The following is a 13,542-nucleotide window of genomic DNA, read 5'->3' as shown; positions in this document are numbered from 1 at the left end:
CAAAGGGTGTTGGTAATAGGTATAAACTACCTCTTTTCTGAGTGTAAAAAACAAATGGCATGACAAACCGAACCATATTGCTACTTCGATGTCCAGTGTGCGTGACCTTTGACCTTTTGACCCCAAAATTGATAGGGAACATCTTCATCCCATGGGTAGTCCATATGTATGATATGGTGACTGTAGGTGGAAAGGATAACGCTTTAGAGCCCGGAAACCATATTGCTACTTCGATGTCCAGTGCACGTGACCTTTGACCTTTTGACCCCAAAATCGATAGGGAACATCTTCATCCCATGGGTGATCCATATGTATGATATGGTGACTGTAGGTGGAAAGGATAACGCTTTAGAGCCCGGAAACCATATTGCTACTTTGATGTCCAGTGTGCTTGACCTTTGACCTTTTGACCCCAAAATCGATAGGGAACATCTTCATCCCATGGGTAGTCCATATATATGATATAGTGACGTTAGGTGGAAAGTATAATGCTTTAGAGCCTGGACACCATTGCGTCTACAGACAGACGAACGGACGGACAACCCGATTCCAGTATACCCCCCCCCCCAACTTGTTGCGGGGGGTATAAAAAAAATTAAAAGTAGGTCAAATGTCAAGGTCAAAAGGTTCAATACCAACAGAAAGGTCTTGTCACAAGGAATACTCATGTGAAATATCAAAGTTCTATCTCTTACTTTTCAAAAGGTATTAGCAAGGTTAAAGTTTTCAAAAAGTCGGTCAAACTCCAAGGTCACTGGGTCAAAAATGTTGGTACCAACGGAAAGGTCTTGTCACAAGGAATACTTATGTGAAATATCAAAGCTCTATCACTTATTGTTCAAAAGTTATTAGCAAGGTTAAAGTTTTCAAAATGTAGGTAAAACTCCAAGGTCAAGGTCACGGGGTCAAAAATGTTGGTACCCACAGAAAGGTCTTGTCACAAGGAATACTCATGTGAAATATCAAAGCTCTATCACTAACTGTTCAAAAGTTATTAGCAAGGTTAAAGTTTCAGACAGAATGAGATTTACAGAACTACAGAATGACAGACAGGACAAAAACAATATGCCCCCCATCTTCGATCTCGGGGGCATAAAAAAACACCATGCACTAGTTTCTTAGAACATGCATGGACAAAATCATGTCTACAAACAGATGGACAGACGGATTTTCTTAGAACATGCATGAACAAAATCATGTCTACAGACAGATGGACAGACGGATTTTCTTAGAACATGCATGGACAAAATCATGTCTACAGACAGATGGACAGACGGATATGCTGATTCCAATATATCCCCCCAAATTTCGTTTGCGGGGGGTATAATAAGATTAAAGTATACATTTATAAGCACATTAGATATTCTCTTACTCCAAACAATCCTCAGTAGTGAACCCCATTTCCATTTGGATCTTTCTGTTGATAAGTACACTGTGACAATCTGTGAGTCACCCATCCGAAATGAGGATTCCCAGGATCCAGCTGTAGGTAATTTGAAATTAATCTTTTTTCAAAAATAACCAGAATAGGTCCTGAATATCCTATTCAAACATGCAACTTTGCTTTTTCAAATAAATTATTCAAACACATTTCAAATTCAATTATTTACCCATTTTTTGCTGAAGCAAATTGTTTTGATTCCTCTGTGTTGATTGGAAATCCTAGATGAAAAAATATGGAGAAATTTACATGTTTTACAATGTATTTCATTTTAGCATTGATAATAACTGTTTTTAGGAGGATATGTCAGCAATTCCTAAACATGTTATATTTCCACTACAGTTTGCTTTATCCCTTAAGTTTGCAAATACCAGTACATAGCGCATAATCCAATGTTTTGTTGTTGGATAGAATTTATTTCACGAGTGAGACAGGATTTTTTAGAATATTTTCACGAGTGCAAATCAAAATACATTCTGTATCCAACAACAAAAACATAGAACTTTCTGTTTATTTCATTTTCTTCAATTTTTCCTTACAACGAATTACAAAAGACCAATAGAGTTTTCAATTGGCTGCTGGATTGGTCAATAGACTTTACAATTAGGTCAGCTAGGCATCATATTTGGTCTGAATTTAGGTCACAAATGTAGTGATTAGGGCTATACCGACCGTTGATATCGGCCTGGGTAGCTCAGTGATTAGTACACCTGACTAGTAATGCAGGGGTCCCGGGCTTGATTCCCGGTCCACCCAAAGATTTTCTCCTCTCTCCTATATACTACATTTGAAAAAAAGAACTTGGATTGTGGTGTTTGTGCCTTTGATGGTGAAGACAAATTGAGGAATGTAGTAATTGGTCAGCCAGGCATCAGATTTTGTCTGAGTTTAGGTCACAAATTTTGAAATAGGGCTATACAGATTGTGGATATTGACCTGGATAGCTCAGTGGTTATATAGAGCACCTGACTAGTAATGCAGGTTCAATTCCTGGTCCATGCTGCCATAGATTTTCTCGTCTTTCCTCTTTCTCATTAACGGTTTATAAATAAACACTGCATTAGGGTGTTTTGTACCGTTTAAGGATGTACTAGCTGTCAGATGTAATAATATAGGCATGCATAATTTCTACCAACTGGTAGATTTACAAAAATTTTACTGTGAATTTACAGTAAGTGTGAACGACTCAGCTTCTCAAGTTCATTCGAGGTCTCGGATAGTTGGTTTCAAAACAAATCTGTCAATGATGACGCATCAAGGAAAGAACAATCACTGCGATTGGACCAATATTTAAAGGGGCGGGAATAAAAATAATTTTAGATGGTCACACGTGTCTTTACACTGTCGTGTCATTACATAATCTTTTAGCACGATGGAAGAGACTGCGAAAAGGGAAAACCAATACCAACTAAAACAATGACGTTGATTTTAAAATTACATGCCGAGGGTTTATTTTATGGTAAAATCAGTAAGAAATTAGGCGTCGCAAAGGCCACGTTATAAAATTGTCAATCATGGGAACTCTTGCACCGATAACGTCGCCAACGAAGCTCACACCGGATGTACTTTTGTTTATCGAGTATGAAATTAAAAAGAAATCAAGTGTATCTTAATAGAGAAATCAGACAAAATTTATTAAGAAGAAATATTTGTACCCCTGACAATGTACCAATTAAAGGTGTCTTTAATTTGTAGAGCTGCGAGAAATTTTTTAGGGAAATGACTTTCAAGAAACTGCAAAGAAAATCCAAGAGAAGCATTTCGTCTGAACACAGGGACTCGTCACGAAATATTTGTCTTTTAAAAATTTGACATCGTCTATTCTATATTTACAAATAAATGTAAATATAGAATAGAGAGGGTCAATTCGTGACGAGCCCCTGTGGTCTGAACACGAACGAAGTGTTGAAAACTTCTTTGCTACTGATTTTATTGCAATTTAGGCCGAGTCAGTTATATATATATATATATAGAGAGAGAGAGAGAGAGAGAGAGAGAGAGAGAGAGAGAGAGAGAACTCTAAACACTTTGTTGAAATATTTCGACCGTGTTACCGGTCTTCTTCAGTCGTGTTTTCGTGAAGAAGACCGGTAACACAGTCGAAATATTTCAACAAAGTGTTTAGAGTTTTTTCTGTATTTTACTTCTAAAAAAGAGACTTTATATATATATATTGACGAAGCGAGTGTCGCGTTCGTACAACGGGTAATCGAAATCATGGACATACCATAGGAGCTTGAAATTTTATCAATATAGTTAATAAAATGTACTTGATTGACCATAGCTCATGGCTTGGTCAATCAAGTACATTTTATTAACTTTATTGATAAAATTTCAAACTCCTATGGACATACAGTTAGGGGTGGACCAGTGATATAGGTTCAAAGGTACGCCAGTATCGCAAAATTATCAATCGACCTTTGCTATGACGATATAGAAAGGCGCGTCTAATGCTAACGAAATGCTGAATTTCTTTAATAATGTGTTACATGTACAGGAGAGGGATGGTTTGGGGAATTTAGTTTTTGCTACAATTCACAGAACTTGCCATTGTACATTAAATTAACAGTATCTAGCGATGGTTACTTCCGAATTTCTTACGAAAATGTGGGTATATATAACAGTAAAAGACATCAAAGCATGCCATGTGTTGAAAATAAATGTTTTCTCGAAGTAGAATATCTATTGATCTTATTACTTAATCTGACAAATTATTTTAGGGGCGAGATCAAATGTTCAATGTTAGAGAAAACTGAGTTCGCATAGTTCTCACCAAGACACCCCCCCCCCCCCCCCCCCCCCCCCCCCCCAAAATACAAAACTAAATATGAAATATGTTGAAACTTAAATCGATTAACAAGTAAAACAAATGAAAGTGTATATTGAAACTATTAAACGTTTATTAAAATGTATTTTTATGTGGTTTTAAAGTCAGTTGTCTTTTTTCCCCACTAACGTGTAATCGATGTCGGATGACAGAAACTTAACGAGTTTTTACCCCCTCTTCCCCCTAACTATTTGAATTTAGAAATTTTTCTGACATCGATCTTTTCCAATGCTTTGCAAGATTCCGAAAATATCCTCCGAGAGATTTATTTTAAAATAACGATATGGAAACTGGACAAAATCGCCTATAGAAACATGTACTGAAATTTCTGATCACTTAAAACTGACAAGTATCTAACAGGAATTTAAGGGAGTAACCTTTCAATTTTTATTGGGATATAGAGGCAGCTGCGGATCCTGCCTTTTCCCGCAGCATTTTCGATCCCGTCATTTTCTTTTCTTTTCAATATTCAGCACTATTTGAATTCTGGAATATTGCTATCCTGCCTTTTCTTTACATATCGGAGCTCGCCTTTTTCACCCTGTATTCCCCCTCCCATACCTATACTGCGATGGATTATAAGTATAACACGGTTATTCCTGTTTAAAAGATAAAATTTATAAGGTATCTTCTAAAGTTTACGAGATATCTTGTATCTTTTATAAGACATCTTATATTTTTTTCTTTATAAGATATCCCATCACTTTTATACATGTAGATATCTAGTATATATAAGATAAACTTCACAGGACATTTTATTCACGTAATTTCAAATCTCCGTGTCAAATCAAAACCGATATTGAATCTCACGCTACGTACGGTGCAATTTACACTGAAATCAAATAGTGAAACTTACACTTGTTAGGCACGAGATAATATAATGCCAAATACTTGGGACTGCCTACCTATAATTTAACCGACCTATCAAAAGCGCTCTGTAAAATCACTCGGGGACTTTCCAATGAACTATCTGGAGCACGTCATGTACTTGCCGATATGTCTCATTCACACTTACTGTAAATCCACAGTAAAGATAAACAAGAGGCCCATGGGCCACATCGCTCACCTGAGTCACCATGGTCCATATCAGAAGATTTTCCATATCTATTTGCATGTAAAACCGTAGTTCCTATTATGGCCCCAAACCTACCCCTGGAGGCCATGGTTTTTGCAAACTTGAATCTACACTATGTCAGAAAGCTTTCATGTAGATGTGAACTTCTTTGGCCCAATCGTTCTTGAGAAGAAGATTTTTAAAGATTTTCCCTATATATTTGTATGTAAAACTTTGATCCCCTATTGTGGCCCCATCCTACCCCAGGGGGCCATGATTTTAACAAACCTGACCCTCATGAAAATTTTAGTCTGAAATTTTCCTGAAACATTTCTGAAATTTTCCTGAAACATTCCAGAATTGTCTATCTGAATCAAGTCTGAAACAAAAGTCTGAAACATGCCTGTAATTGGAACATTCCAGGCATGTTTCAGACTTGGTGTTTCAGCCAATTGCGAGTGATGTTTCAGCCAAAATTTCAGCAATGTTTCATACAGTTTTCAAACTGTTAGTAAGCAAGGTTTCAGAAATATTCAGCAATTATTCAGTGCCGTTTCAGCAATTATTCAGCACTGTTTCAGAAATTATTCAGCACTGTTTCAGCAAATATTAAGTACTGTTTCAGCAAATATTAAGTACTGTTTCAGCAATTATTCAGCACTGTTTCAGCAATTATTCAGTGCTGTTTCAGCAAATATTAAGTACTGTTTCAGCAATTATTCAGTGCTGTTTCAGCAAATATTCAGTGCCGTTTCAGCAATTATTCAGTGCCGTTTCAGCAATAATACCCCACCTATTCAGCAATGTTACAGCACTTATTCAGCAAGGATATGCTAGCTTTTCATCCTGCAATATACTTTAAAAAATAATCGAGACAAATATATTTCAATTTTTATTTTTCATTCAAAATATCAAAGTCTTAAATTGTCTTTTTCAGGCACTACCTTTTTTATAATTTAAATTTCCATTTACTGTTTACTTGGTATTACATCCTACCGGGTCTTCCCACCTCTCTGATTAGAAATAGCTAGCTGTTGTAGGCCTTATAGTCCACTATGAGGTAATCATTCTGATTGTCATATAGATCTATGGGCCTTGTCTGTATCCAACGAATTTTTAGGATAATCCACTTCTTAATTTGCTTGAATCCATCTGAAATTATACTAGCATACATGTACATTGTAAACTTAACAGTGTGTTTAATCTTATAAATAATGATCGAAGTTCATATAAATTCATGATCTTAATTAATTCAACATGGAATGATTCAAATTTATGTGATCGAAAGTTCTGATTTTTACATAGTACAGGCACTTAATAGGACTATTAGGTTAACATTAACACAAAAATTCATACCTCGAACTGCTAACAAAATGGCGTCGAAGATTCAGGCCAGGGAAACCAAGATCTGGAGGTTTTCATGCTTATGCATTCTCCCGCAAGGTATTTACTAAAATCTTTTCTTGGATCCTTTATACAGGAGAGTGGAATCGCATTAAATTTATCTTCACCCACTCATACAACGATGGCGTTATGATTTCAAGACATGGCTGTTGATCAAACGAATTTTTCCCGCGTGCAATACTTTCGTCTGCGGTGAATATTAAACTGGTACCCTTATCGACCTCGCCTATTTCGTATGTAGGTAGCATCAATCAGCGGGGAACCAGTTTACAAATATTTAAAAAAAATATTGTCAAAAGTATTATAGCTCTTAAAATAAAGGATATATTCCAATATTTCTCCTATAAATTTTTTTATCGATTTTTTTAATACTTTGTAATTGATTGACAACTTCCGTCAACATCGGATGAAAACACAGAAGATGGAGGCCGGAGGGGCAGTGCAGTGAGAAGATTCTGCCTTACTTAACATGTAAGTTTCAAAACCAAAATAGTATAGGCTTAAATTATGATTGAAAATGACAGTCATATAAATAAATGGCACTTGGTTTCAATTTTGAAGTAGAGGTGACTGACTAATGAAAGTCGCCGATTTTTTAAAATTTATTTTTTTACACTTACGATTTTTGTTAGGCCTAGGACACCCATGTTTTCTTATGTAACAGTGTGTAAAGATTTCAAGCTAAATGCACAAATGAATTTCACTGCCCACAGTTATAACAAGTAGGGATTACACACGTTGTAATTGTAAAACGACAAAGTTACGACGACCCGAATTTTCTCAACACAATTTCACAATCTCTTGCTAGTGCCATTCTTCCATACTTTCACAACGTCTCGTAGGTTGAAAAATTCAGAAAATGCTTAATGCAGTTTTGTATTTGATTCCAATTGCAAAAATATACTATGGTAAAGCAGTTTAAGTATATCTATGACACAAAATGCTCTTGAATTCATACATTGAAATATTACGTCATTAGAACTGAATTACGATTATAAATCAAATATACAGCATGAGTAATACAGCAATAGATACTCAAGAATTTGCTTGAAATGTAGGACTGTGTGATTGTATTGTTATGGAGCCTCTAATTAATATATTCATATATTGTTATTGTATTTTTTCAGTAAGTCATTCTTAGGAGAACTTCTTAGTAGATAATAAGCAGGCTGACTCTTTATAAATTGGGAAGAGGAAGGAGTCGGAACTGAACATTCTGGAGGGAGTGGCTTGTGCTGAGTTTTATTTTTTAAGGAAACTTCCATTCAACATGTTCAACAACAGAAAATCTGTGAATTAACCCACTGTAGAGTGCCAAAATCTGTTGCAACAGAATAGTTGCAGATTAATCTAATAGATCTGCCTGTGATGACCATGATTGGAACTATATCTTATTTAGTAAATGGACTTAAATAATGATCAACTCCAAAAAGTACCAAAAACTGTTTCAACAGAATTGCTACAGTATAGATGCCTGTGATGACCATGATCGAGACTAATATATTTTTGATGATGTGTTAAAGTGTATACACAGACACAAACATGGGCATAGTTAATTTGTTTTGTATTATATAATGTCCATTATGGGTTGATTTCATTGTCATGTCATATATTATGATTATAGTTTAAATAATTTATCTCCAAGGAATTTGTCTTTTCTCAGAATGATAAGTTGTCGCAATATTGCAGAGTTTCAGACAGTTTCAGCAATTTGAATGTTTCAGATGGAACTCAGCAATTTTAATTGATGTTTCAGACTGTCTCAGCAACTTGTCTGAATGTTTCAGTAATTAAGAAATGTTTCAGCAATGCTCAAGGTGTTTCAGCATATGTACTGAAACATGTTCAGCATTGATTCAGCAAGAAACATTTCAGTAAGCAATGTTTCAGTAATTAAGAAATGTTTCAGCAATGCTCAAGGTGTTTCAGCATATATGCTGAAACATGTTCAGCATTGATTCAGCAAGAAAAATTTCAGTAAGCAATGTTTCAGATTTGTTTCAGATATCTTTCAGCAAATTTTCAGCAAAATATTTTCATGAGGGTGAATCTGCACTATATCAGAAAGCTTTCATATAAATCTCAGCTTTTCTGGCTTAGTGGTTCTGGGAAGAAGATTTTTAAAGATTTTTCCTATATATTTGTATGTAAAACTTTGATCCCCTATTGTGGCCCCATCCGACCCCCGGGGGCCATGATCTTAACAATTTAGAATCTGCACTATATCAGGATGCTTTCATATAAACCTCAGCTTTTCTGGCTCAGTGGTTCTTGAGAAGAAGATTTTAAAAGATTTTATGTAAAACTTTGATGCCCCCCTTGAGGCCCCATCCAATCCCCAGGGTCCATGATTTTAACAAACTTCAATCAACACTATATCAAAAAAAAAAAAAAACGAAAAAAAAATTAACAAAAAAAACAAACTTTGACCCCCTATTGTGGCCCCATGCGATCCCCGGGGGCCATGATTTTAACAATTTAGAATCTGTACTATATCAGGAAGCTTTCATATAAATCTCAGCTTTTCTGGCTCAGTGGTTCTTGAGAAGATTTTTAAAGATTTTCCCTATATATTTGTATGTAAAACTTTGATCCCCTATAATTATGGTCCCATCCGACCCCTCGGAGCCATGATTTTAACAATTTAGAATCTGCATTATATAAGGAAGCTTTCATATAAATCTCAGCTTTTCTGGCTCAGTGGTTCTTGAGAAGAAGATTTTCCCTATATATTTGTATGTAAAACTTTGATCCCCTATTGTGGCCCCATCCGACCCCCGGGGGCCATGATTTTAACAATTTAGAATCTGCACTACCTAATAAAGCTTATCTATAAATTTCATCTTTTCTGGCCCAGTGGTTCTTGAGAAGATTTTTTAATGACCCTACCCTATTTTTACCTTTTCTTGATTATCTCCCCTTGGAAGGTGGCCTGGCCCTTTATTTAAACAATTTAGAATTCCCTTTACCTAAGGATGTTTTGTGCCAACTTTGGTTGAAATTGGCCCAGTGGTTGTTGAGAAGAAGTTGAAAATGTGAAAAGTTTACAGACGGACGGACAGACAGACGGACGGACGGACGCCGGAATACGGGTGATCAGAAAAGCTCAGGTGAGCTAAAAATAACTGAACTTTCAATTATGAATAATGAAATATTGTATTTCCTAACTTTGAATTGAATTATAATGCTTCCTTTTTTCTTAATGAACGCGTAACAACAATACATGCAGTGTATGCCTAAGTTATAAACGCAGTGTTCTCACTTCCTTACAACATGTAGATTAAAAAAAATAATGACAAATTCGTTTGATTGAAATAAAGTATTGTGATTTCCACTATAAATTTGATATAAATTTTTATTTTAGATTATTCTTTCGAAATGCACCCGTGACAGTATAGGCCTCGTTATCAATTCAATTCAATCTCATATTGCAATGATATATTGTATCATAATTTATCTAAATCCAAAAATAAATCTAGTTATAATTGCACTGCTTATTTTAAAAAACAAACAATGCTAATTAGATATTTAAAGGAATAATATTACCAAGTAGTGTTTAGACACCAACCCCATGTAAACTTTATTTACTAAGCAATTACTCGCTTTCCTTGCTACATTCAGGTCGCTATTTGTATGCACTGGTGGCTAAAACATATAAGACTCTGAAAATTTGTCAACATCCAATTAAATGTTGTCCATGGTGGATAAATTATAGGCCCCTAAAACCCAAGTTCTTTAAAAAATGTAACACTACTCTCACAATGAGTTGATCAACAAAGGTCGCATATGACATCACCATACCACGTGACTACCAACTAATTAGCTAGATATTTTGAAATCGGGGCTTATAGATTTAAGTCCATATTGTGGTTAATTATTGTAATATTTCGGCGGACGAACTATTAGAATTAATTACTATAAGCATAAGGAAGACAAATTGCTAATAATTTTGTATACTTTGAAAACACGAGATGTGTCCTTTAAACGAGGCAATATCTCTTGCTGTTGGGTACGAATCATTTGAAGGCTCACAAAGCAGCCTGTCAAAACCAAAAACTTAGTAATGTGCAAGCTGTTCCAACCCACAGTAAACCTGAATCAAATGCCATTAGAAAACAACTCGCTAGAAATCACAAGTAAACACATTGCTGAAGGTTTTCCCAAGCTATCAGTCTTTACAGACTATTCCATATACTACGAGGGCTGTTCAATTTAATATATAATGTTTATTGTACCACAGCGCGATAATGCTTTCCACGATTTCGTGGATGATGATACTCTTGAATAGCTCTATTCAATATCTTTCCATCGGTATAAACACGACCCTTCAGCTCCACATAGTTTTCAACTTATAGTCATATCAATAGAGCCAGTCGTTGACCACTGTTGTAACAAGAGTACCGCAAACGGTACATAATACACCCTGCTTACATAGGGTGTTTTTCTTGTGCTATAATTTGTATAACTTTGCTTCAGGTAGTATCAGCCATCATGAGGCTGTGACAAACTTTCATATCAACAAAGGGTCTTAGCTTAAAAATTGAGATTTCCTCAAAATGGACCAAGTTCAACAACCTGCAATTTTTTCAAAAATGGAAGAAAATCAAAATCCTTCACCAGATGCACATCTTCAGTACCTATACAAACACTCCACAAAATAAGGTCCTCACTTGAAAACTGTGGGAGGAGTTGGGCAGACAAATTATGTACCCTTCATAGAATATTAATTTCTAAATAGACTAAGTAAGTTCAACAACCTGTAATTTTCTCAAAAATTTCAGAAAATCAAAATCCATCCCACATGCACATCTTCAATACCCATACAAACACTCCACAAAATAAGAAGGCTCTCACTTGAAAACTGTGGGAGGAGTAGGGTGGACAAATTATGTACCCTCCATATGATAATTATTTCCAAATAAAGGGGCAAAACTCCTGGAAAAAAGGTCGAAATGGATCAAAATTGCAGTATGATCCAGAGTGACCCACAAAGAAGCTACACAGCAAGTTTCAGCATGATATGTGAAAGGGAAATGAAATTATAAAGAGAAAACCCCAAACGGACGGACGAACGTATGTACAGACATCGCTGTACCATAATACGTCCTGTCTAAAGACGGGTGTATAAAAATGGTTGGGAAACGGGTTGAGAATATTGAAGAAATTAGAGCTTATATAAAAGTTCGCACAAAACTCGGTCATTCGGTAATACAGATTTTTACTGAATTGGGGGAAGTTTGTGGGTCTAATAAGATATCTTATGAGACAGTTCGTAGGTGGAGAGAGAAATTTCTGACTGGCACAAAGTCCGTCAAAGATGCAGTAAAATCTGGCCGACCTGTGACTGTAACAGGCAAGGCAAATGTCTTAAAAGTCACGGAAATAATTGAAAGTGATGGCAGATACACAACTGGTGATATTGCCAAAGCTGTTGGCATATCGCCATTGCAGGTGCATTTCATTTTTAAGCATATTTTGAAAGTACGAAAGATTTCTGCCAGATGGATACCGCATGTATTGACAGATGACCAAAAACAGGTACGAGTACAAACCGCTAAGCAATTGCTCCAAATGTTTCCCAAATTCAATCAAAGACAATTTGCAAACATTGTTACTGGTGACAAAACATGGGTTCACTATTGCGAACCAGTACGAAAAATTCAAAATAAAATATGGCCAACTAAACACGGTAGATGGCCTGTAGTTGCCAAAAGAACCATAAGCACAAAGAAGGTTCTTTATTGCATAGTCTTCTTATGTGATGGTATAGCCGTACAAATTCCTGTCCCGAAGGGCAAAAGTGTTACAGGTCGGTATTACCGAGGTGTTATATAAAAAAACCTCAAGAAATATTATCATAAACGATGCCCTGTGTCAGAATTTAGGCATGTTTGTCTACTTCATGATAATGCTCCATCATATACATCTGAGCTTGTGAAGCAATTTATTTAATGCTCCCGAGCGCAGGACTAAAGACTCAGAAAATTTTGAAAATATGGGAAACTAGAGAAGGTTGAACTAAGTGTCAGACGGCTGTCTGTATGTTCCCGCCTTATTGGTATTGCCAGCGAAATTCTAGTTGATACAGGATTTTCCATCACTTTAATATCTGAGGAATGTTTCAATCAGTTAGGAGTCAGGAAACCCGAGCTACGAAGCGTTAAAACTACGCTGACTCGGCCGGGGGAACTGAATTAGTTGTTTTAGGAAAATTTGCCTTCAGTATCAAACTGGGAAAACACACGTACAATTATCAAACGCTCGTTGGCAGACTTGATGGTTGACTCAAGGGTATCTTGGGAATAACAAAACATTGTAAACTCAAGATAGGCAAGGATTATGTCCGTCTATGCCCAGTTAAGAGTTGTGGTTATTCGTGTGCCAAAGTTAGAGTGTCTGAGCCTGTTTCCGTACTTCCTAACACTGAAATGTTTATCCCAGGTTATCTTGACAGTGAATACAGGGGCACACACACGCCTATGTAGCGATAATAGATGAGTGGATCATAGTATCTAATTTTAATGAGATTGAGATGCCATCATTGCTAGTTTACAGACCTTTGAAAAAATCAACAACAGGCATCTCTATCTAGTTTTATAGGGCAATAGTGAATATTAGCTTCTGGAATGGAGGCTGTTTTATTATACAGGCCATACCTATCCCAACGACGTTATGAACAGAAAGAGGAAGATGACTTCTGATGGAGATCCAAGGAAATCTGATGTACCTACAGAGCACCTCAACACGCGAAATGGAAGATGTGTTGTGAATATCTAGGGAAGATGGTGATTACATTTTCTGGAAATTCTAATCTGA

The 13,542-nt window shown here is 36.1% G+C and overlaps 1 protein-coding gene and 2 long non-coding RNA genes across 3 annotated transcripts in view; 1 reads left to right on the top strand and 2 right to left on the bottom strand.

The window, feature by feature from the left end:
- The window catches only part of LOC130051272 (uncharacterized), a 116,822-nt gene that overhangs the window by 53,885 nt on the left and 49,395 nt on the right, over window positions 1–13,542 (bottom strand). The window contains exons 5-6 of the mRNA XM_056153067.1: window positions 1,611–1,662; window positions 1,373–1,483 (exon numbers count right to left, since the gene is read on the bottom strand). Coding sequence (XP_056009042.1) covers window positions 1,373–1,483; window positions 1,611–1,662 — 163 coding nt within the window. The remainder of the gene's footprint in view (window positions 1–1,372; window positions 1,484–1,610; window positions 1,663–13,542) is intronic.
- Window positions 6,202–6,932, bottom strand: LOC130051284 (uncharacterized). The gene is made up of 2 exons (XR_008799722.1): window positions 6,679–6,932; window positions 6,202–6,474 (listed from the first exon to the last, which is right to left on the bottom strand). It is a non-coding gene; the product is annotated as an uncharacterized LOC130051284 (long non-coding RNA).
- On the top strand, window positions 7,063–8,370 carry LOC130051281 (uncharacterized). Its single transcript, XR_008799719.1, has 2 exons — window positions 7,063–7,197; window positions 7,854–8,370. It is a non-coding gene; the product is annotated as an uncharacterized LOC130051281 (long non-coding RNA).

The sequence above is a fragment of the Ostrea edulis genome, chromosome 1, assembly GCF_947568905.1.
Source record: "Ostrea edulis chromosome 1, xbOstEdul1.1, whole genome shotgun sequence".
Lineage (NCBI taxonomy): Eukaryota > Metazoa > Mollusca > Bivalvia > Ostreida > Ostreidae > Ostrea > Ostrea edulis.
The sequence above is the reverse complement of the archived record's forward strand: the minus strand, read 5'-3'. Positions and strand labels throughout refer to the sequence as shown.